At 44.2% G+C, this 22012-nt stretch overlaps 1 protein-coding gene across 6 annotated transcripts in view; it reads right to left on the bottom strand.

Moving 5' to 3' along the window:
* Positions 1 to 22012, bottom strand: part of GRAMD2B (GRAM domain containing 2B) — a 113576-nt gene that overhangs the window by 5330 nt on the left and 86234 nt on the right. For 5 of the 6 annotated variants that reach the window (XM_053665332.1, XM_053665331.1, XM_037138225.2 and 2 more), the window contains 11 exons: positions 20667 to 20786; positions 17586 to 17697; positions 13431 to 13497; positions 12443 to 12546; positions 9421 to 9516; positions 7484 to 7555; positions 7305 to 7385; positions 4377 to 4488; positions 3706 to 3828; positions 2746 to 2833; positions 1760 to 1864 (listed from right to left, as the gene is read on the bottom strand). In XM_053665332.1, the coding sequence (XP_053521307.1) occupies positions 1760 to 1864; positions 2746 to 2833; positions 3706 to 3828; positions 4377 to 4488; positions 7305 to 7385; positions 7484 to 7555; positions 9421 to 9516; positions 12443 to 12546; positions 13431 to 13497; positions 17586 to 17697; positions 20667 to 20786 (1080 nt within the window). Of the gene's footprint in view, positions 1 to 1759; positions 1865 to 2745; positions 2834 to 3705; positions 3829 to 4376; positions 4489 to 7304; positions 7386 to 7483; positions 7556 to 9420; positions 9517 to 12442; positions 12547 to 13430; positions 13498 to 17585; positions 17698 to 19795; positions 19839 to 20666; positions 20787 to 22012 lie in introns of all 6 variants that reach the window. The other variant, XM_053665333.1, reaches the window with a different exon arrangement.

The raw sequence follows: 22012 nt of genomic DNA, 5'->3' as shown, positions 1-22012 counted from the left end.
TCTAAATCTTTCAGTTTTGGGGTGAGGAATCTGAGACCCAGAGTACTGACTATCAACATAAAATTCGGACAATCATAGGCTGTACCTGTAGTAATGAAGCTGGTACAGGGTATGGAATCAAATCAGATCAGGTATGTGGATTCGGCAACCTGGGCATAGTGGCCGGGTGAATTGTCCTGGGCAGAGCAAGGTCCTGGGGGGGTGTCTCTGTATAGTACTTTACTAACAGAACTTTCTCCGTCATATGTGGTTCCCTGATCTGATGTCATGTAGGATCTTTGTGATTTTTCCTTTAATGATTAGTTTTTGGACTGTACTTCTTCTTGAGTTGATTACTTAAATAGTAGAATAGATATTTCATCTGCCTTTGTTAGTGGAATTTCCCACTCATCACCACCAAGTTATCGGAATGGTAACACCATAATGGTGTACATTTTCCTAAAATAAACCCTTATATGATAGTGAACAGAAGAGTATGCAATAACCTAGAGTCACTGCTAATTCTATTAACATTTTGAACAAGATGGGAGAGAAGTATGAGCAAGGAATGAACCTATTCCAAACCACTCTTTAGGCTTTTGTACTCCTGGGTCAAGTATATATATTTATGGTTCAAAAATAACCTGTAGCCAGAATACTATTAACCCACAGAACAAGACTTTCAGGTAATGGTTGGAACATAAAGAAAGGTCCTACACTGAATAGCATAATAATTCTCCAAGAGTAGACCTCAGGCCGGCACTGTCGACATCGCTGGGAACTTGAGAGAAATGCAAATCTTCAGGCCCAAGCTCAGATCCACTACATCAGAAACTTAGGGGATGGGCCCTATAATTTGTCTGAACAAGCCCCCTGAATGATTCCGAAGCACGCTGAAAATAGCCCAGCCCTGATCTAGGCTGCTTCTCACAACCAAGTAGCCCTGGGTAGACTGGGAAAACTACGGTCTTTGTAGTCATACAGGCCTATGTTTGAATCCTGATTCAATTTCAGGCTATAAGACATTCAGCAAATTCTTTCTCTGCGTCTTGGTTACTTCATCTGTCACATGAGGATAATGGTTACCTTGTAGGGTATAGTGAGAGACAGTGAGAGAAAACTGTATTTGTGCATGCATGTGTCCATTCTACTCGAGTCTCTAGCACATGGTATGTACTCTGCAAAGGAGTATCTCTACTTTTGAATCTCATGCTAAAAGTATGTTTTCCAACATAGAATAACTTAGTTTACTTTTTAGGCAGTGTGTCAAGGTCCCCATGGGAAGGAAGGGGCTCTACATCTGCACAGGTCTCATTAGTTCAGGCAGGTATAAAGCACAGCGATAGAGCGTTTCCCCAGTCAGAGATTTCGTAAACGGATGGGCTAATACAAAGGGTTCTAGGTGAAGAAATGTGCTGAGTAACTTGAATTACTTCTTTCCTGTGAAAGTCTTGACTCCTTGCCATTTTACTTAGAGAAACTTTTATATTCCAAGAAATGGGCCAAGGTCACAGCTGAGCCTTAGATAATAGAACAAGATAATGTAAACTTAGGCTTGTTTCTCGCCTTGTCACTGGCGACACTATAGCAGCTCAAGAACATGCACAATCAGTTCATTCATGTCTAGGACCTTCCTACCTCTTCCCACACACACACTTACAATGTCTCATACAAGATGTATCCCTGATTAATATCTGCTACGAAGGTTGCTGCGCTCAGGTCAAATGCCATACAAATCTGAACAGCACGCGGATGACAGCAGGGGAGGGAAATGTCTTACCCGGTGTGATGGCTGTCCACAATGGAGGTCAGCGACCCCAGCCGCTCCTCCAGGGCGTTAATCCTGTATCTCATGTAGAAGGTCGACATGATGAGTGCGCAGACCCTGGAGAGGGATAGAACAGAAATCTCAGTGGTTAACGGCCAGGCCCAGATGTTCATAAACCGATACCTTCAGAGCCCATGCACATTTGAGGCAAGGTATTTTCTAAAACAACTTGGCTGAAGAGACATTCAAAAGATCTTTATTCGACAGGCTGATGCTTGTCACAAAACTTTAGAGTGAGAAGGGGCTTTCGTGTCCTTTAGCTCAAGTTTCTCAGTTTACAAGAAACGCTAATAGGCCGCACCCGAGGAGGATTACCAAGCCAGCAGGCGCGCTTCCTTCCACCTGGGACGTCTCCCTCAGTAGAAGGGCCCCGTCTTGTTCCCTGGTGACTCACAAATTCTTCTCTTTATCTGGAAGCCAAACTGGGCACATCCTCCTGGGCTGTAAGGAACAGCCTAGAACTGGGTCAGGCTATTTTCAGAACAACAACTGATTACAGGCTAGAAGCCGAGGGGGAAGTTAAAAAGTCAACGCCAAAGGTTCAGATAAAGGGGAGGACATTTTGAAGTTGTTCTGGCCTCTATCCAGAGAACATGGGTTGGATGGAAAATAAACAATAAGGGCAAAGATGCTTCGTTTTAATTTCCCAACTAATTCCCTCAAAATTTAAGTCTTTTGCTTGATCTGGCACAACTGTTTTGCTTTTCCTTGCTCCCTTCTCACTGTTTAAATCAGAAAGGGATAGACATGAAAATGTGACCTTAGTAGCCTAAGGAAAAAAATGTGGAAATAGGAAACAAAACTTGTTGCAGAAAAGATTTGGGTCGCATTAGACACAACTGAGATTTACAATGGCTCTTGGCAATATGAAAACATCATCCCTTTATACAGAACTAAATCATCTTCTGAAGTCACTTTCAGTAAATTAATTTACTTACACGATTGCATAGAATATAAGAATCTGGCGGAGATTTGGGTATTTCTGAGACTGTACGTTGTGTAAGATTCCAATGGTTTCTGACTGAACTGTGGGGTGGAAAGTGAGAAGTTACAGTTTTAAAACACATCCATCCAGCAATATTGCTATGGGGAAGATGTCCTTAAAAGAGAAAACTAGACCCTGGCCAGGTGGCTCAGTTGGTTAGAGCTTCGGCCCGGTATGCCAAGGTTGCAGGTTCAATCCCCAGTCAGGGCACATACAAGAAGCAACCAATAAATGCACAAATAAGTGGAACAACAAATCAGTGTTTCTCTCTGTGTCTCTTTTTCTCTGTCCCTCCATCTCTCTCCCCCATCTCCCTTTCAAATTGGTAAATTAAAAAGTAAAATAAAATGCATTAAAACAGAAAGAGATAATTATTCCTAAGTAATAGAAGTCACAGAAAATACTAACTGAAGCCTTCTAGCTGTCACTAACCAGCAGTTACAATTCTTTCCAAATATTTCATTCATTCCACGTGTACCGAGAGCCTCTTCTGTGTCAAGCATTGCGTTGGAGTGAATGGTGAACCCTACAGATATCACCCTTGTTCTCATACCAGTACAACTGGTAACCAGTTATTAGAATCATTAGTAAATGAGAAATAATTCAACACTTTTAATTTTAACAGCATTTTTTGAATCATGGTCTCAAAGTATTCATTATAACGTTGGAACCTCCATGAAGGCTGTTCGCCTTCGTATCCCTCATGGTAAAGCAGGAGACTTGGTCATGTTTTATTGAATGAACAGGTGATTTAACATGCAAAGATCTACAACACGAAGGGAGGGGAGGGAATATGAAAGGCAATCATAAAATGAAATCCCTTTAAAAGTTACAAACAAAAAAAAAAAGAGAGAAGAAAATTAAAAAAAGGTACAAGCCCTCCCCCTACCCCCCACCCCGACCCGTTCTTTACCGTGTGCAGGGAGACTCTTGGCTTTCCCTTCAGGCACTCTGTTCACGTGGGGGTCTGCCCTAGGTGGCTTCGCTTCTCCCTTGGAGACGTTCAGAACTGTCTGGGATTCTGTCACATGGAAATCTGCCAGGCCAGAACGGGGCTGAGTAAGTTGTCTCCTCAAAACATTCAAATTGTCATCTCAACCACAAATGCAAGTCAAGCTCTTAACATGCAAAATAGCCACGTATATAAATGGACCTTCTCATAAGTTGGTTGAGTGGTTGGGGACTGAAATCCAATAATCAAATAAATAAGTAATAAAATGATATAAGGACAATGTGACCTTATCCCACTGACTCACGGAGACAATTCAGCTATAATGATTAATAGTATTATCAAAAGAGGGAAGAAAACATTATATGTTTCTCTCTTTCAATCAACCTAATATTATGTCAACTTAAGAGACATTTATTAAGTATGTACAGATGGAAATGGATTTTTTTACCACATAAGCAGTTCTGTTTTCTGGAATTTTCAAACTACCCTTTCCCCAGATTCTCTTTCCAGTTGTTAACCAGGAAGACAAGGGTTTCTTGTTGTTGTTGGTTTTCTTTTTTGGTTTTTAAGGGGTGGGGCAAAGATATTTGTGGAGAATTAAATTTCAGCCACGGTATAAAAATTTCCCAGACCTCTCGAGTTCTCGGATTCGGGAGTCTGCGAACCAGAACTGCTGTATCCCTCCATGTCTTGCCTTCTTTGTTGAACCACTCCATCCAGATCTGAGAATTCATCGTTGAAATCCTGAAGGGAAATAATGAAATGAAGAGAGGCCAGTTTCTCCTCTACCCTTTTATTAAAAAATAGATTCTATTTATTTATTTTTCAGAGAGAAGGGTTAGGGAAGGAGAAAGACAGGGGGAGAAACATCAGCGAGTTGCCTCTCACGTGCCCCGTCCTGGGGAACCTGGCCTGCAACCCAGGCATGTGCCCTGACCAGGAATCTAACCAGCAACCTTTTGGTTCGTAGGCTGGCACCCAATCCTCTGAGCCACATCAACCAGGGCCAATTTCTCCTCATTGAAAAGGCAGGCCTTTGTCATCCCTGGTCTTTTTACTTAGGCCTGATATATAAAATATGGACAAGAAGGAAGAATCACTCCACCCTACTGGATTTTCCCAGCAGATCACTGAGTAAGTAAGTATCTGGTTCCTAAACAGACTCTTCTGGGTAGTTACAATTCTATCGACAGTGGCCAACTTATTTGAAATAACACACGTCTAGAAAAAAACAAAACAAAACAAAACAAAACTGGAATGCCGATGATTGGAAAGCTTACAGGGTAAAGTTGCAGAAGCCTCAGCACTGTGTAATGAAAATAAGTGACTGAAATAGATGTATATAAAAGAAAGGAGTACACAGAAAGATCTAAATGTACGTTTGAATAGGTAGACACAGAGCAAGGTGTTCTTGAATTACAGTTTTTAAAAAAGGTATTGGAAACAGATGAAGGAAAATGGCTCTGACACATTAGACCCTGAAAGGAAAATTCCAGCTTCCTTTTTCTTCTCTTAACTAAATCAAAGCAGCATGAGTGGTATTACATTGGAATTACAGACAGACGATAGAGGAAGGAGGAGTAGGCAAAGGAGGAGGAATGTTCTCCTTTGTAACCCGCTCATTCCCCCAAAGTGCTTCAGAACTAAAGAGACGGGAACTGCCGCGGAAACACCCTGGCGCAGGGGCTGCGAGGCTGCGCTCTCCACGACTTCGTTCGCTGTCGGGTGAAGAAGAGACTCATCGTGTGAGCAAATTACCCACCTTGCACCTTCAACTAGCTGTCTTCTGGCCATTTTAACATTCATTTCAATTTCATGCAAGATTTTTATAGGGTAAAAAAGGGGGAAAAATTCAAGGATCTTCAATGGAATGATTATTTATTGGACGCCCGTCAGGTATCAGGCAGTATGCAAAGCTCCGCACAGGACGGCTGGCCCCAGGCTCACCGGGCGGAACCCAGGTCCGGAACCAGGCCCATCGGAGGCCCGCACGTGTTAATTCTATTTCGAACTACTTTCCACTACGTTTAAAAGGTTTTACAAAAAGTTTTTAAATTTTTCTTAAGATAAAATTCACCGTTTGAAGCATACGATGCGGTAGTTTTTAGAACGCTGACAATGTTGCGCGACCGTCACCACGCTCTTATTTCAGGACATTGCTATTAACCCAACAGAAACCTTTTCCGTCAGCAGCCACCCCCAAATTTCCCCTCTCCCACATGTCTTGGCAACCACGAATCTGCTTTCTGTCTGTATGGATTTGCCTACTTGGAATATTTTTGTATAAACAGAATCATACAGTATTGTGGCCTTTTGTGCCTGGCTTTTTTCACTGAGCATAATGTTTTCAAGGTTCATCCATATTGTAGTGTGTAACAGTAGTTCTTTCCTTTCTCGGAAAATAATATGTCTTTGTATGGATAGAATACATTTTGTTTACTCATTCATCAATGGATGGACATGAGGGTTTTTCCGCTTTTTGGCTACTATGAATTGAAGTTTTTGTGTGAATGCATTTTTCAATCCCACTAGTTTTTAACACCTTTCAGTAAAAAGATTTGTAGCCCTGGCTGGTGTGGCTCAGCGCACTGAGCACTGGCCTGCGAACCGAAAGGTCTGATTTCCTGACACAGCACATGTCTGGGGGACGGGCCAGGTCCCCAGCTGGAGACCCGCGATATTTCTCGCCATCTTTCTCCCTCCCTTCTTCCTCTGAAAATAAGTAAATAAAGTTAAAAAAATAATAATACCAAGATTTGTAGATTAGATGCTGAAACCATACGCTTGTACCACTTCACCAAAGGTATTTCAACATTTAACAATAATGAGCTTGGGAACAATCATTTGAATCACGTGCTTAGGACTCTTTGGGCCAACTTATCCCAGCAAAGGCACACATCTTGTACAGAGATGTGGGGGCGTTGCCCCCCACTGGAGATTTATTCTACAGTCAGTGACATGTAAAGGAATCAAAGAACCTCTACCTTTTACTAGGGCATTAGAGTTTTCTTTCTTTTCTTTTTCTGTTTCTTTCTTTCTCTCTCTCTTTCTTCTTTTTTTAACAGTTATTTCTAGGCATTTCTCATCTTCTCCACTAAGCTGTCGAGTCTTTGAAGGCATGAACTACTCTAGATTTTTCCTGGTGTTCTTTCGGCACACTCTAGCACAGAGCCTTGAACACAGGAGACATTTAACCATCCGTGGGATGAATCATTCCTTACCCCAGATAGATTGCTGACTCCCTCTGACACAACACTGACAAGCAAACGCAGCGAAACTTTATGAACACCCTCAGTGTCCCGTAACCCCCAGGATGGCCCACTACTGTGCTTCTTTTCCTTTGCACCACAATTTCCTTTGCCTCCAATTAGTTGCTTGAAAAAACAGTTTATGACCTCCTATGGTCCTTCTCTTCTTCAGGACCGAAATGCCCTGTTTCTTCAACGTGCCTCTAATATTATGGCCCTAAGCTCCTCCTGCACCCTGGTCACGGCACAGGAGGCGTGACTGGGGAATATATTTCCTTACTTTGCACTGACATAGTCACGCAGGCCACTCACCAGAGGCAGAGATGAAGGGTGTTCTACCCGGAAACTGTTTTCAAGAGAAGACGGACTGGGACTGTTACCAACACTTATACTCTGAAATCATCGAAACAAAAGAAAACACCAGATTTACTCCGAAACTGGAAGAAACACAGAGGCAGGCAGCAGCACAGGCTGGGCAGTGTTGTACTCACATCCAAGTGGCCACACACAGATTTTAGTAGTTTGTAAGTTGAATCTCTGGAGAGTAAGGACACAAATATGTACTGAAAAACAAAACAGAATAATTAATGATGGATGCTGTCTGACGAGAAGTGAGTACTCAGAGTTCAAAAATTTGTCTGTGTTCTTTCATTTTAAATGATACAGAGACTGTTCTGTGATCTATATTCTCATTCTGCTCTCCCACACATTCAGTTTTTATTCTATTCCTGGAATAAAGGAAATATATTCTGTAACAATAGCTACAACATCCTCAAACCCAATATAAGTAAATAAACAAATGCAGTGAAAAATGAAGGCTCCAATTCCTGATAAAGGTGCCCCAAATCAGCACGAGTGAGAACTGAACTGGGCATTAAAAAAAGGCTAGTGACATTTACTAGATCCTCTTTGAAGTCTCTCTACTTGCTTTTTTAAAAAGGTCTTTAGCAATTCCTGAGGGTTTTTCTTTCTGTGCTCTGACCTAGATTTCCATTGAAAATTTCCCAGGAGCTCCAATAGGCTCGTTCTTTATACAGCCACTTCCAGATTCTTCCTTGTACAAATATAGACATTTTTGTAGTGGATGCTTACAAGTGAGTTATGGGAAAGAAGTAAAATCAGAGGTAGACAAGTAATTTGGAGACCAGTGACATTAGGAAAAATGATTGTATCATAAACAGAAGGTTGAGAAAGTATTATAACTCATTCTTTCTCTACCTGTTTGAGCCACATAGAGTCCAGACTCACTTTCCAAAGTTTGTGACTACCCCTCCCATTCACCCATAAAAATACAACACAACATAACACAACACAACACAATGTAATGCAATGCAAGCGCTGTATTCCAAGGCAGTTGACATTATGGGTTCTGGCATTAGCCAAACCCAGTTGCAAATTTTGGCGGTGACACTAAGCAGCAACATTGGGCAAACTGCTCACTTAACCCCTCTTAGCTTGTTTTCTTAACAGTACCTACCCCTTAGAGGGTGGTAGTATGGAATAAATGAAAACATAAGGGAAGTATTTAGCATATGCCTGGTTAGAAGTACCTGATGCTTGTTAGCCATTAATATATCTACACATTTTGAAAAACTAGATGTTAACGTATTTCCTAGCTCATCAGAATAGCCTCTTCTATCTTTCTTTCTCCCTCTTCTACTATCCAGTATTGAAAGAGATGGAATGAGGCTTTTATGCTTTCATAGACATAATAGGTAAAGTATTAAAAAGTAGTTTCAACTGAAATATGAGTAACCAAAATATTCCACTCCCTCTCTCTTCCCAAGCCGAAATACACATCTCTCAGTGCACATGGTCGCCCACGTCTGTGGTCTCCCGACAGTCAGCAGCAGCTTGGGAATTTCGGTACGGAAGAGGGATCGTTAAAGTGGCCTGGAAGCAAGGAGGAGCAGGGATGGTCCGAAGCTGCATGCACAGAGCAAGCATGAGTTTTATGTACTTGGGATGTCTTTGGAGAGGTGCCAGCGGAGGTTATGGGGTGGCTGGCCACCATGACCCCAGGGACTCCACAGGGTCATCCCGCCTCACCCTGTGAGCAAGGTGGTAATCGTGGTTGTTTTAAATAATGTGAAAGAAACTGAGTATCAGATTAGTCTGGCCTGACAGATGTTAGAAAAAGGGAAGCTGGGAAAGAACTTAATTTTTTTTGGCCTTGGTCAAGCAAGTATAATTAAGTCAGCAGGACATTAAAAATTGGCAACAGTTATGTTAGAATAGGTCATCTGGTGAGGGGAAATAACACTAAACAAATGTCTAAAGGCCAGGACTTTAAAGATTAGTGTTACAGCATATATGCCGATTCCCTGTGGCAGATGATGGTATTCACGGTCTTGGTCCTGGCAAGAGGCCCCCTGGGCAGGGGAAGGTCAGAGCAGGACGGAGCGAGTTTTGCTCTGCGTGTACTCACCCTGTCCGTGACTGTCGCTATAATCAGGGCATTTGGCACCAGAAGGGCAGTCTTGGTTTTCTTTATCAGGGTCACGGAGAAAGCCGGGATGGAGATCTGAAATGGAAGCACCGAGTTAGCTAACGCCCTGGTGAAGACTTCTCAGAGCAACACTTCCAATTTTCACATCGAAGGGAAAACAAAACAAAACAAAATGAAACCAATAACGAAGAAGTCAAACTCAGCAGCAGGCTCTCTGGGATCCATGGGAAAAATCCATCTTAAAGAGGGGCAGGGGTGCGTCACCGGGCTGCTCCAACTGGTGTCAAAGCCAGGGGACAAATCTGGACGCTTAGTTCTACTGCAGGGCTTCCTGGGAAACCTTTAGCTCATTTACATTCATTCTAAAGATAAGCCCAAGGCTCTAAAGAAGTTATGTGCTGGTGGTCATCCCCTTTGGGCTGATCTCCCATACCCCACTCTGTCCTTAGGCACATATGGGTAGAAAAAATGTGGAAAAGCGCTGATGTAACAGAACTGTGACTGGACAGAAAGTCTGGGACTTGAATTCTCAGCTCGGCTCTGTTATTATCTATATGACCTCGCAACCTTCTGAGTTCTCCTTTCTGGGTCTCAGTTTCCTGATTTGTAAAATGGGGACAGTCTTATCTACTTCCCATCATTTTCTCCGGATTGCATGAGAAAAATATACGGAAAATGCCTAGCACTCAAAGAAAGTGTCATTCATTTCCTCATCTGCCTCATAGAAAGAAAAAGAACTCTTTTCCGGTTCAAACAATAAAGGACCACAATTTACCAGATGAGGATATCATTTAGTTAGGACATTCCCGTAAAGCAGATATTCCAAGAGATAAGAGATGTTTACAGTGGCATACGGCTTGCTCAAGGTCATAAATATAGTCAGTTACGAAGACAGAATCTGAACAAATCAGATGTCATCTGTGGTTCTTTTTCGTACGAGGCATTGCAGGAACGTATCAGACACCATAAAACAGTCAATGTTCCTGATACTTTTATGTTACATGCCTTCAGCCATGTTAGGTTAAAAAAAATGATCACATCGCTTTGATCCCTATCAACAGAGTCACACACACCCATGGTAAATAGAAATGCCCCGAATCTCTCTACAGGTGCATCCACTCACTTGAACACCTATTTTATGAAAATGCTTTTTAGGTTCTGAAGGAAATGAACAAGGTCAGTGGGGAACAGGAGGGCCTTATGTTAGCACTGCCAGCTTAAAGGAAGAAAAAAATGCTTTTCCTGTTGAACATTTGCATTCACATGTAGGTTTCTGAGCTAGAGCTGTGCCGCTGCCCCTCCAGTTAACTCTGGAAAGAAGAAGTTAAGACCTACTCACACAGATGGTGATACAAAAGTGAGTCTAACTCTGTTTCTGAACAGTAACACACACACAGTGTTACGGGGCTAAAAATTTGTATTCCCCCCCCCCCAATCTAAGGCAGGGGACATCCTTAAGAAAGACCTTTCAGTCAATTACTTCATGAGTATAAAAATGATATTTAGATAACATCTGAGAAATAAAGTAGAAATAACCTTTTAGTCTGAGCTTAGATGGAATGTGATATACATGTTTAATTTTACTAGCATCTGAAAATACCAGTGGGCTAAAAGGTCTGGATTGAATTAAGACTGTGCTTGACTAATGCTTGTTCCTGGGTCGGGTACAAAGAACATTCCCCTTCCTAGAGAAACGTCTGGTTGCCTTTAGTTTATATCAGATCGTGTGTTGCACCACGGTCTATCGGCAGTGAGGAAATTCCGCCATGGAGCTGAACCCCAATCTCCTTGACATCATCTTTCTGGGGGAGGAAATGTGCAAGTCACTCTCATGGTTCTAGGTCCCTGCCCCTGCCAATTTTCAATCTCCTTTCTCCTAGAACACATGCAAAAGCAATCGCAGTGTGCTAAGTCTTTAAAAAAAATCAGAGTCACTCCTTTCACCTTTTTGGGGGGTCAATTCTCCCTTAGGTAGAAGTAGGATTTTGAAACCACTGGCAGATTCGTATTAGCTTGGAACTATACATACTGGCTTTGTGAACCCCCCTACTCCTTAAAAAAAAAGACTGGTTCTTGGCTCACTAATGTCTTCAAACACTGATGCTTCAGTCAAAGGTGCTGGGTCTCCGAATTCCTGAGGATCATCTTTACCACGTTGAACCAAAGCTCAGTACTTCCCGATCCCCTCCCCCAACTCAGGAACCAGTTCTTAGAACCCAGAAATCTAGAAATATGGTGGACTATTGCTTAATATTACCTTGTCTTACACTGATCCAGCTAGTACTGTGCACCAAAATGTTCATCTAAACAACTCTACATAGTGAAGGAGCAATATAAACATAACATGCTCGACCTAGAACGAGGATGCCAGTCTGCTGACTCCGCACCAACCAAATCAAGACTCTCTGTTTGCTTTGTTGCGTGGTCTTTATTTATGGGACTGCCAGTGGCTTTAGGGAGAGTACTTCAACAAAACATACCTCCCACTGGGAAAGAATTTTTTATTCAGCTACTTCATGAATATAAAAGCTGCTTATTCATAATCATAAGTCACGGTACGTGAAAACTCACTGAGGTCACGGGAACCCAAGGCGGTGACTCTCTGACTCCTTATTCTGGTGACCTGAATGTGACGGCACAGCTCAAAGGGAAAGAATGTCAGTGGGATGGAATTATCTTTCCCTCCCGATGCCACAGGCCCAAGGTCCTTGCTTCAGAAGGCGGTGCCTTGGGAAAACCGCCAGTTCCTTTAGGCTACTCTCCTTAATGGCTCGGTGTGTTGTGGGTCCCCTGCCCCCCCCCCAGATCTTCATTTAATGAGAACAGAAAGGTGTCCGTCCACGCCCCTGGGGGCTGTGGATGTACACCTTGGTCAGACTGGGAACCTCGTGTAAGGGTATGATAACGACACAGATATTTACAAGTATTGCTACACTTTAAACAATATTGCAAATACAGTCAAGTAAAGGGTTAGCTTTCTTTCTAAAAAAAATATACAAACCTTAGTGTCTTTTCCAAAGACCTTGGAATGAAAACAGATCCAGTTTTCTGACACAAAGAGCTTCCCTTGGTACAGAATCTCTTTCTGTAAAGCACAGGTAAAACCTGAGAAAACACACAGAGGGGTAAAACGGCGTTTAGAATGTGCAGTTAGAGTGAGAATTCTGTGCATCTGCTGAGACTCCGAGATGGGCAGATGGACCCTCACACACTCAAAAGATCTATCACCTCTTTCTCCACCATCTATAGTGGAATAAAAGTATGAAGATGAGAATTTCTTTTCATTCAAAGCCTTACACATTTTAGTATGAAATTCAAAATGGAAAGGCAAGTCTATCATTACAAACAAGAGTTCAAGAATGGTGTTTCAGAAACCTCCCTTAGGTAGGAAGGCGTGGCGCCCGTGCTAATGTCCACGCTTCGGCCCCTCCCCCCGGGACTGTCGCCAATGGCCCCTTTGGAATATTACAGATGGTCTGATTGTGGGCAGAGCGCCGGACCCACGCCTTCTGTTTGGGGATCACGGCTGGAGTCCAGCGTCTGGCCCTGATGTATATACTGAGAGAGGCTGAACCACGAGGTGAACCACGAGGACAGCAGGTGCTTAACTGGCGTGCTGGACCCAGCATTTGGATGCGATCACTGAGCCCTGCACAAGGCAGGAATCAACACACGGCTCTCCACCTGACCTGTGTTTCTTTCCATCCCGAATCTCAGGACAATTGGAACACAATGCGTTTCAGCAGTAAATAGGGAATCATCTCGGACTGGTTCCATACCATGTGGAGAGATTCAGTTTCCTATTCTTTCTTGTTCCCCGAGGTACTTGGGGAGCACTGCGTGGCAGCTGGCATTGTTACCACAACCTGAGTTTCAGAAACCAACCCCCTTGGTGACTCGGTCCCCAGACCACGCCCTCTTTCTCCCACAAAAACAATTAGCATCTTTGCAAACATGTAGCTTGAAAAGCCAAACAAGTCAGAACTTACTTTGCCTCAGTGGTTCCTCGGTTGGGACGTCAAGAAACAACTTGTGGAAATGCATATTTGCCTTGTACTGCAGTGAGAACAGAATAGAGACATCGAGGCTCTTAGTTTTTTTTTCTGTGAAACCCCATACCTTTTAACTTCCATTTAAATCACACAATACACTTTCCCTCCCTCATTATGTATCTTCAGGAATTCCATCTCTGATCTCACAGTCTCCAGCACAAATGGCCTTTCTGTGACAAACAGTGGGAGGCAGGGCGCAAAAACTTCCTTTTCCAACAGGACTAGTGACCTGCTGGTTTGATCGACAGCTACAATCACGATACGGCTGGTGGCCAGCCATCTGCCCACGAGCTAAAGATGCCCTGAATGAGAAATGAGAACTTCTGAGGAATCTCACTAGGGGAGGGCAAGACCCCAGGGCGCTGCACCAGTGAGTACTCTGAGAAGGGGACCTTGAGCAGTTATTGTCAGCTCAAGTTTAAGCCTTGGCCACCCCTCTCTCCTTTGGCTTGTGATTGTGGCCTCGTCACTCAACTGCTCTGAGCCTCAGTTTCCTCTTCTCTTCCCAAGGCAAAAACAGTAGCTGCCTCTGTGGGATGCCACAGAGGTGTGCATGAGATAACACAGCTAAAGGACCTACTCCCTGCCATTGTCACTGACAGTGTTGTTGCTGTGGGGCATTCCTCGGTGTCAGGGGAGATGACAAGACAAGGAGGATTTCTCTCAACGAGGGTAAAAGGCCCAAGAGGCTGAAATGCTGAAAAGCACTTCATTTTCAGGGCATCCATTCCCACAACTGTAACAATGAGCAGACTGTACTTCTGCTTTGCAAGGTGCTTTCACAAAGCACCGCACAATAACCCGGAGGCTGACGTCCACCTCAGGACACTGAGCCCCGGAGATGCTGAGTAACTGGAGCCACACAGCTCCTCAGAGGCGGAGCTGAGTCCTCCTTCCACAGGACCGCTCTGCCTACAGGTGCTTTCGGTGAAAAAGTCTCACGAGGAAAACAGAGGTACTATAGTTAGGTCCTTGATGTCTCACTGTCCAAACTAGGTGTGGTCTCAACGGCAAAATCGGCCCTAGTATCACTGCAAAGAAGAGCCTCACAGAATTGGTAGGCACAAAACAGACAGGGGGAGGTTAAGAACAGTATAGGAAATGGAGAAGCCAAAGAACTGGGTGACCCACGGACATAACTGAAGGGGGAAGTGCTGGAGGGAGGGGGAGTGCAGGGCAGAGGAGAACACAGGGAAGCGAAAGATGGGACAATTGTAATAGCACAATCAATAAAATACACTTAAAAAAAAGAAGAGCTTCAGACAGGTCATGCTGATGGCAGACTGCTCCCCAGGAGTGAGCTGTTTTATAGAGAAACACCTCGTATAAAGTAGGTTATTTTACGCTGCTTCCTGGGAGTACCTTTTGCATCCAGGGAGTCACCTTGACTAAAGGCAGGTGTTCTATGGGAGTTTTACCGACATTCTGTTTTTAGTGGTACAGTGAACACTGTTGCACACTTGATTTAAAAATATCCTGGGCCATGGACTCGTCAAACATGCCGTTGTAATAAGAGGTTAACAAAAAATAAAAAGGTAATGGGGCCCTGGCACAGCGACTCAGTGGGCTGGAGCATCATCCTGTGAACCAAAAGGTCACAGGTTCGATCCCTGGTCAGGGTGTGTGCAGGAGGCAACCAGTGTTTCTTTCTCAAATCAATGTTTCTCTGTCTCTCTTCTCTCTCTGTCTCCCCCCTCCCTTTGTAAAATGAATAAACATATCCTCAGGTGAGGATTTTTAAAAAAAGATATTAGACCGATTAAAATAAAAAGCAATATGACAAATGTAGTGCCTGGATCCTGATCAGATTTTACAGGGGAAAACAAAAAATCAATCCTTATAAAGAATATTCACTGCTGGGATAATTGTGGAAATTTGAAAATGGATTTTATATTAATATGTTTTTATATTTACTATTAGTTCAATTTCTTGGGTGTGTCAACAGTGTATTATAATAGTTTTTTTTAACAGATCAGTTATTTAATTAGGTTTTCTGAAAAGAAATTCAGAACCTATACTATTCTTAACATCCCCCTATTTTGTGCCTATCAATCATGCTTCTTATTCCCTGTATCTTTTCCTCCATTCTCCCCCCAACCCTCCCTGCTGATAATTCTCCATGTGATCTCCATTTCTGTGATTCTCTTCCTGTTCTAGTTGTTTGCTTAGTTTTAGTTTTTTAGATTCAGTTGTTGATAGTTGTGAGTTTGTTGTCATTTTACTGTTTATAGTTTCTATCTTTTTTTCTTAAGTACACTCCTTTAAATAAGGGCTTGGTGATGATGAACTCCTTTAGCTTTACCTTGTGTGGGAAGCACTTTATCTGCCCTTCAATTCTAAATGATAGTTTTATTGGATAGCGCAATCTTGGTTGTAGGTCTTGATTTTCATGACTTTGAATACTGCTTGCCTGAAAAGTTTCTTTTGAGAAGTCAGCTGACAGTCTTATGGGAACTTCCTTAATGGTAACTATCTACTTTTCTCTTGCTACTTTTAAGATCCTCTCTTTATCTTTAACCTTTGGCATTTTAGTTATGATATATCTTGGTGTGTCCTTATTTGGGTCAAACTTGTGTGGGACTCTGTGCTTCCTGTACTTGTATGTCTATTTCCCTCACCATATTAGAAAAGTTTTCTTTCATTGTTTTTTCAAATAAGTTTTCAATTTCTTGCTCTTCCTGTTCTCCTTCTGGAATCTACATAATTTGTATGTTGGTACTTTTGGAGATATTCCACAGTCTTGTTCTCTCATTTTTTTTTAAATTCCTGTTTCTTCATTCTGTACTGGTTGACTCTTTATTTCTTTCTCATGTTCCAAATTGTTGATTTGAACCCCAGCTTCCTTACCTTCACTGTTGGTTCCCTGTAGATTTTTCTTCATTTCACTTAGTGTGGCCTTCATTTCTTCCCTTATGCCTGTGCTGTACTTACTGAGTTCTCTGAGTATCATGATCACCAGTGTTTTGAACTCTACCTCTGATAGGTTGGCTATCTCCATTTCACTTAGTTCTTTTTCTGGAGTTTTGAACTGTTCTTTCATTTGGGCCATGTTTCTTTTGCCTCCTCAATTTGGCAGCCTCCCTGTGCTTGTTTCTGTGTATTAGGTAGAGCTGCTTTGACTCCATGTCTTGGTGCACCTGTCATGTTATAAGGAGTGGAGCCTTGGGTCTTCGCCAGGGCAGAGCAGTCTACTTCATCACTTTGTGGCACTGTATGTGGCAGAAGGGTCAGAGAGGAACAGTGCTATTTGCTTGGCTCCTGCCCCATTTCCAGTCGCTTCCCCCACTTCCCACAAGTGACTGGTGCCCTTCTAGCTGCTGCCCTGGTACTGAAATCCCAGAGTGGGCCTTTTAAACAGACTCCCCTGAGTCTCCCCTGAGAGACCGACAGTTTCTCCCACTGCCCCAACCCCCACTGGTTTTTACAGCCGGAAGTTATGCGGCTTTATTTCCTGGAGCCAGAACCCTGGGCTCGTGGTCTGGCCTGAGGCTGGGACTGCTCGCTCCCCAGGTGTCCCTCCTGGTTTTTATCTGCCACATGTGAACGTGGGACCACCTGCCCCGCTGACCACCTCGGCACCACCACGCCGTGTCCTCTCCTCCCCGGCTCCCTGTCTCCGCCCCTCCTATCCATCCAGATAAACATGGCTTCTTTAAATCCTTGGTTGTTGGACTTCCAGATAATTCAATTTTCTGGCAGTTCTGGGTTGGTTTTTGCGGGGGGGTTGAGGTTAGCTGTGATCCTTCTTATGGCTATGCAAGGAGGCAAAGTATGTCTACCTTTACCTCCATCTTGGCTGGAAGTTTTGTTTTGTAATAATTCTTAGGAGACACATATTCCAGTGCTTAGAAATGAAGTATCAAAAACCTGACTGCTGGCCCAGAGAGTACGTCACACTCTGTGGCACAGAACTGGGCTTCAGCCCTTCTCCAAAACACTTTCTGGAGGGGAATCCTGACCCTGTTCACAGCTGTTCCGCCTGTGTGCTGGCGGGTGGCCTTCTGTTCACCCAAGTGACTGGTCGGACTCCTTCATTTTAATGCAAGGATGTCACACACCTGTGAGACAACACACACCGCACTGCCCACTTACCTGGCTGGAAGAAGAAGACTTTTTCCTGTCCGCCTTAGAGTCGCTTTTGCTTTCTGTTTTACAGTCGCTCTTATCACTTGCTAAAGAGGCACCATCAAAATTGGATTTTGACCTGAGGAAAGAAAATCCAGGGAGTCTATAGAATGAATTTTTTACATTACTCATTAATTTTATTGTAGTAAACCTCAATTATTATGCCATATCATGAGAAAACCAGACTTTGCTTTTCCCTTCTGCATATCAGTAGTCACTCCTACCACTAAGGGGGTTTACAGAGTGACTGTTGTAGGACTGGGGTGACTTCAGCAGGGGGAATCTCACACTGAAGAGATGGTAATTTGTGGAAGAGAAAACTACAACCTAGTTGTGAAAATAATGATATAGTCTCAATAAGGAATATAGTAGGCAGACTATTAAACAAAATTGCAGCTATAGCTCAATCAAAGATTTTTGTATTTCAGAAATCTATTAATATTTAACAAGCATTAATTAAGTGGGGCATTGTGTTGAATGCTTTGGGACACACAAGAGCCTGTGTACACAGCAAACAGCTTTTTAAGTTCTCATCGCATGAAAAACAATTGTAACTGTGTGGGGACAGATGTGAACTAGACTTATTGTGGTGAGCATTTTGCAAGGTATACAAGCTTTGAATCATATGGTATACCTGAAACCAATATAATGTTGTATGTCCATTATACCTCAATAAAAAATGACAACAAAGACAAAAACCTTCTCAGAAAGGTGGTACATGATTCAGCACCAAAACAAAACCTATCATGGGCAGGAGGAGGAGGTACGAGACAGGTGTCTAACAGGAGGACAGCGGAGCCAATAGGACACCGTGGGCTTCACACCTGGGGCCTCCTGGGATAAGCAGCATTGGCTGTAAGGAAGAGACAAAACATCCCAGAGCGCCGAAGTGAAATCAGGATAAAAGGCAAGTCCAGGATTGCCTTCTAAGGTGATTCTATTCTAGCAAGGGGTCTCCATTTTAGTAGACTTGGGGATCTTCAACCTAGTCATGTCAAAATGGAATGCATGTGTGATTTTTAGGGGTCTATATATGAACAAGTTTTATGACATGATTATATAGATTTTTTGTTTATTGGGGAAAATGGCATATGAAATGCATGATTTCACCATATGATTCCTTATAATGGGGTACAGTTAAAAAGTTTGGTTCAAAGCTGATTTAAGAAGAATCTTAAGCAATCCAAGTGGCATATGGGTGTGACAGAGGGACAGAAATGACTAAAGTTAGAGACACATCAGGCTCCGGTGCCCTCAGCTGTGAAAAAACGGACTGTGTGAGGTCCTCGGCCCCTTCCAGGCTCAGTCTGAATCCGCGATGCTCAAACAACAGGTGAAATACCTCTCAGCCATTCAAGGCACAGTGATTTGGAATCAGGTACTGGCCACTGAGCCTATTCACAGATAAAAATCTCTTTAGAATTCTAGGGAGTACTTTAAAAAAGTGAGAAAACATTTCTATTGTACTTGAAAATAAAATGACTTTTTCAATTGTCCAATTACCTATTATTTATACTATTCACTCATTTGGATTTATCAACTCTACTGATTCCAATTAATGGAACTGTCAAGGCAGTGATCAGACCCTTTGCAGAACTATGGACAGGAAGCAAATGTGACAAGCAGGGCAGCTGTAGCATAGTAACTTCAAGAGGACCAGCAGAAGGGGCCTGCCTGCACAGCGCTGGTCTCCGTGGTGGTGGGGGAGGGGTGCATATTTACATAGTACTGATTTCTTTGGGTCTTCTCAACCATGTTATTCTCACTTCCCACAAGTGACTATGGGCAGGACCATGTATTAAGCATTTCCAGTCAGTGAGAGCAGAGCCTTAAACCAAGTGCTGGGATCTTTGCAACTATGTAGGGCATATGCCCTGTGAAGTTTAACAAGCACGCCCCAATAATGAGTGCGTTAGTCTCATCTTCTAAAGCCTGGGGAAGTTGGAGTAAAACCAACAGGACTTTACAAGTGCATGCTGTAGCCAGTCAATAGCAGTGAAAGACACAAGAAACGACATGCTTTGTGCCATCATGGAGGGACTTGTCTGCTGAGCGACACAGGATGCTGTGACAGGAAACAGTGATAGAAAACACAGTTGAAGGAAGAGATCGGACTGAGGCGTGCAGCAAGGATGGAGCGATAACCGGGAGTGACAGAGATCTGGGGGAAGACTTACGCTTGGTCCCGCATGAAGTATAGATGTGGAGAGAGGGTGTGGGCTGGGTAGCCGGGAGGGGAGGGAAAGCAGGAGACATTGAATCATCCTTTAGCAGAGGCCAAAAGACGCAGGAGGTAGCAGTCTGCCCATTCTAACAACAGGGAGGAGGGCCATCACCCCTCAACTCCTACGGATCGGTGGCTGCATTACTCACACCGGACCACTGCTTTAACCATTCTCTTTTAAGGGCTAAAAAGCCATTCTTAAGTTCCTACTTCTTCCACCCACGTGAAGGAAAGCACACAACTGTTGCCTCTGAGAGTGATGGGGTCCACAGCTCCACATCTCAAAACTGCCTGCCCCCACCCCCACGGCCCTACAACCAAACCCGCACCCACCCCAGGGAATGCCCCCACCCATGAACACCCAGCCTGGGGATCCCAGGTGGGGTTCCCCTCCGCTCTTTCCGTAGCTGCCAGGAAAGCAGGACAGCAGGTGTGCACACCCAGGGGCTAAGCAGACATTCCACCCTGGGCGGGCCTCACAGACAGCCTGGCCGGCCTTCGTAGGCGCTGTGTAAATCTGGGATGAGGACCACCCCAGCTTTGTCAGTTAGCAAAGGCAGTGCTTTGAGAAAAGGGCAGACATTCCGCAGAAGGCTGGGGCTGGAAGGACAAAAAGGTGCTTCTGGGAAGAGACAAGCAAGGAAGGCAAGCGCCGGTGCTGGGATTTCAAGGGAAAACACCCCACTTCCTTCTTAGGGGTGTTATTTGCCTATAGACAACCCTCACTCTTTTAACCACCACCATGACACTAGAAACACCAGCTCCCCCCGGCAACCCCTCCTCCCAAAAAGAGTAAAAGGAACACAGTCAACGTGAGGACTCACCGCAGGCAGATGAGTCTCTTCTGGTCTGGGGACTCGGCCTCACTGGATGGGGTGGGAGGCTGGGCTGTCGGCGACCTGCAGGCCTTCTTTTTCTCCTCCATACCATTCTCAGCCTCTGAGCTGGAGAAGAGAGAAAAACGCTTCACCTTAGACATCCAGAGGCGGGTGGACGGACAAAAGGGTGAAATCACCTCGCTTTCTGGAGACTGGAATGATCTTCAATCCCCACCAGAAGGCTGAGGTCAACTTGGGCAGCTGCGCCCTTTCCGAATCTCCATTCTAACCCCTCTCAGCTGGCTTCAGCAGGTAAACATCTGACTGTGTGGGGACCTGCTGCCTCCCAGGTCTGCTCCTGTGGGCCTGCTCTGCCCTGCTCTGCCCGGCTGCTGGAGTGGAGTGCACCTGGAGGCTGGGAGGGCCCTGCACACACTCAATCACGTGCCTTCAGCCAGGTGTGAGCCTTCCTGCTGGGAACCCCCACTGCCCTTTGTTTGCACTTGTCCTGTGCCACATACCACCTTTTGTTGTAGTTCTATAGGTCCAACTTAGGGTTGTTCTTTTAAGCTGGCACCTCGTTACGCAAGTTACAGTCTCTTGTCTATCTGCACAGCCACCCAGGCTGGCTGGGATCATTACCCCCCTTTATAGGTGCGGAATCTGAGGCTCTTAGATATTAAAAGCAGAACTAGCATCTGACTGAGTCGGGATTCAGACTCAAATCCGCCCATCTGATAGGCCTTTGTATACACATGTGCTCACTCACTCTCTCCCTCTCTCCCCCCGCATCCATCCCTCCCGCCTCCCAACCACCTATAAAAGCCCCCGTGTTAGCGCTTCAGTGCAAGAGCTCCAGCGTGAGGTGGGGATCTTGTTCATTTACATACTGACCACAGGATCTGGGACAATGGGGATTTATCATCAAGATCAACAGGCTTTTTGGAAAACTAGATGTGACCTTGGTAAAAAGGAATAGAAAGGAAGGCCTTCACGAGGGTCCCCCCACTGTGGATGGAGGTTGAGTAGTGTGGGTGGACACAGGAGCGTCTCTGCAGCCTCAAGAGCAGAAGAAACCATTTCCATGTGGGGAGGAGAGGAAGGGCTGAGGGAAGGGGGAAGACGGTGTTACACATGGATCAGACCCTCCTGGTGTCGGCCTGCACAGCAAAGAACTCACAGATAATACTCCTGAGAGTGTGAGAGCCCCGGGGACTGAGCATCAGGGCAGACATACTCAATAGCATTGCCCTGGCAGGTCAGTTCCTTTTAATCCCAACTTACCACTCCTGTGGTATCTTTATCTGCAAATGAACGTGCGGACAGGAAATGCTTTGTGATTGCTGAATTAC

Source organism: Artibeus jamaicensis, unplaced genomic scaffold (assembly GCF_021234435.1).
Source record: "Artibeus jamaicensis isolate MK-2021 breed Jamaican fruit bat unplaced genomic scaffold, CSHL_Jam_final contig_402, whole genome shotgun sequence".
Taxonomy (NCBI): domain Eukaryota; kingdom Metazoa; phylum Chordata; class Mammalia; order Chiroptera; family Phyllostomidae; genus Artibeus; species Artibeus jamaicensis.
This window is presented reverse-complemented; position numbering and strand designations above follow the sequence as displayed.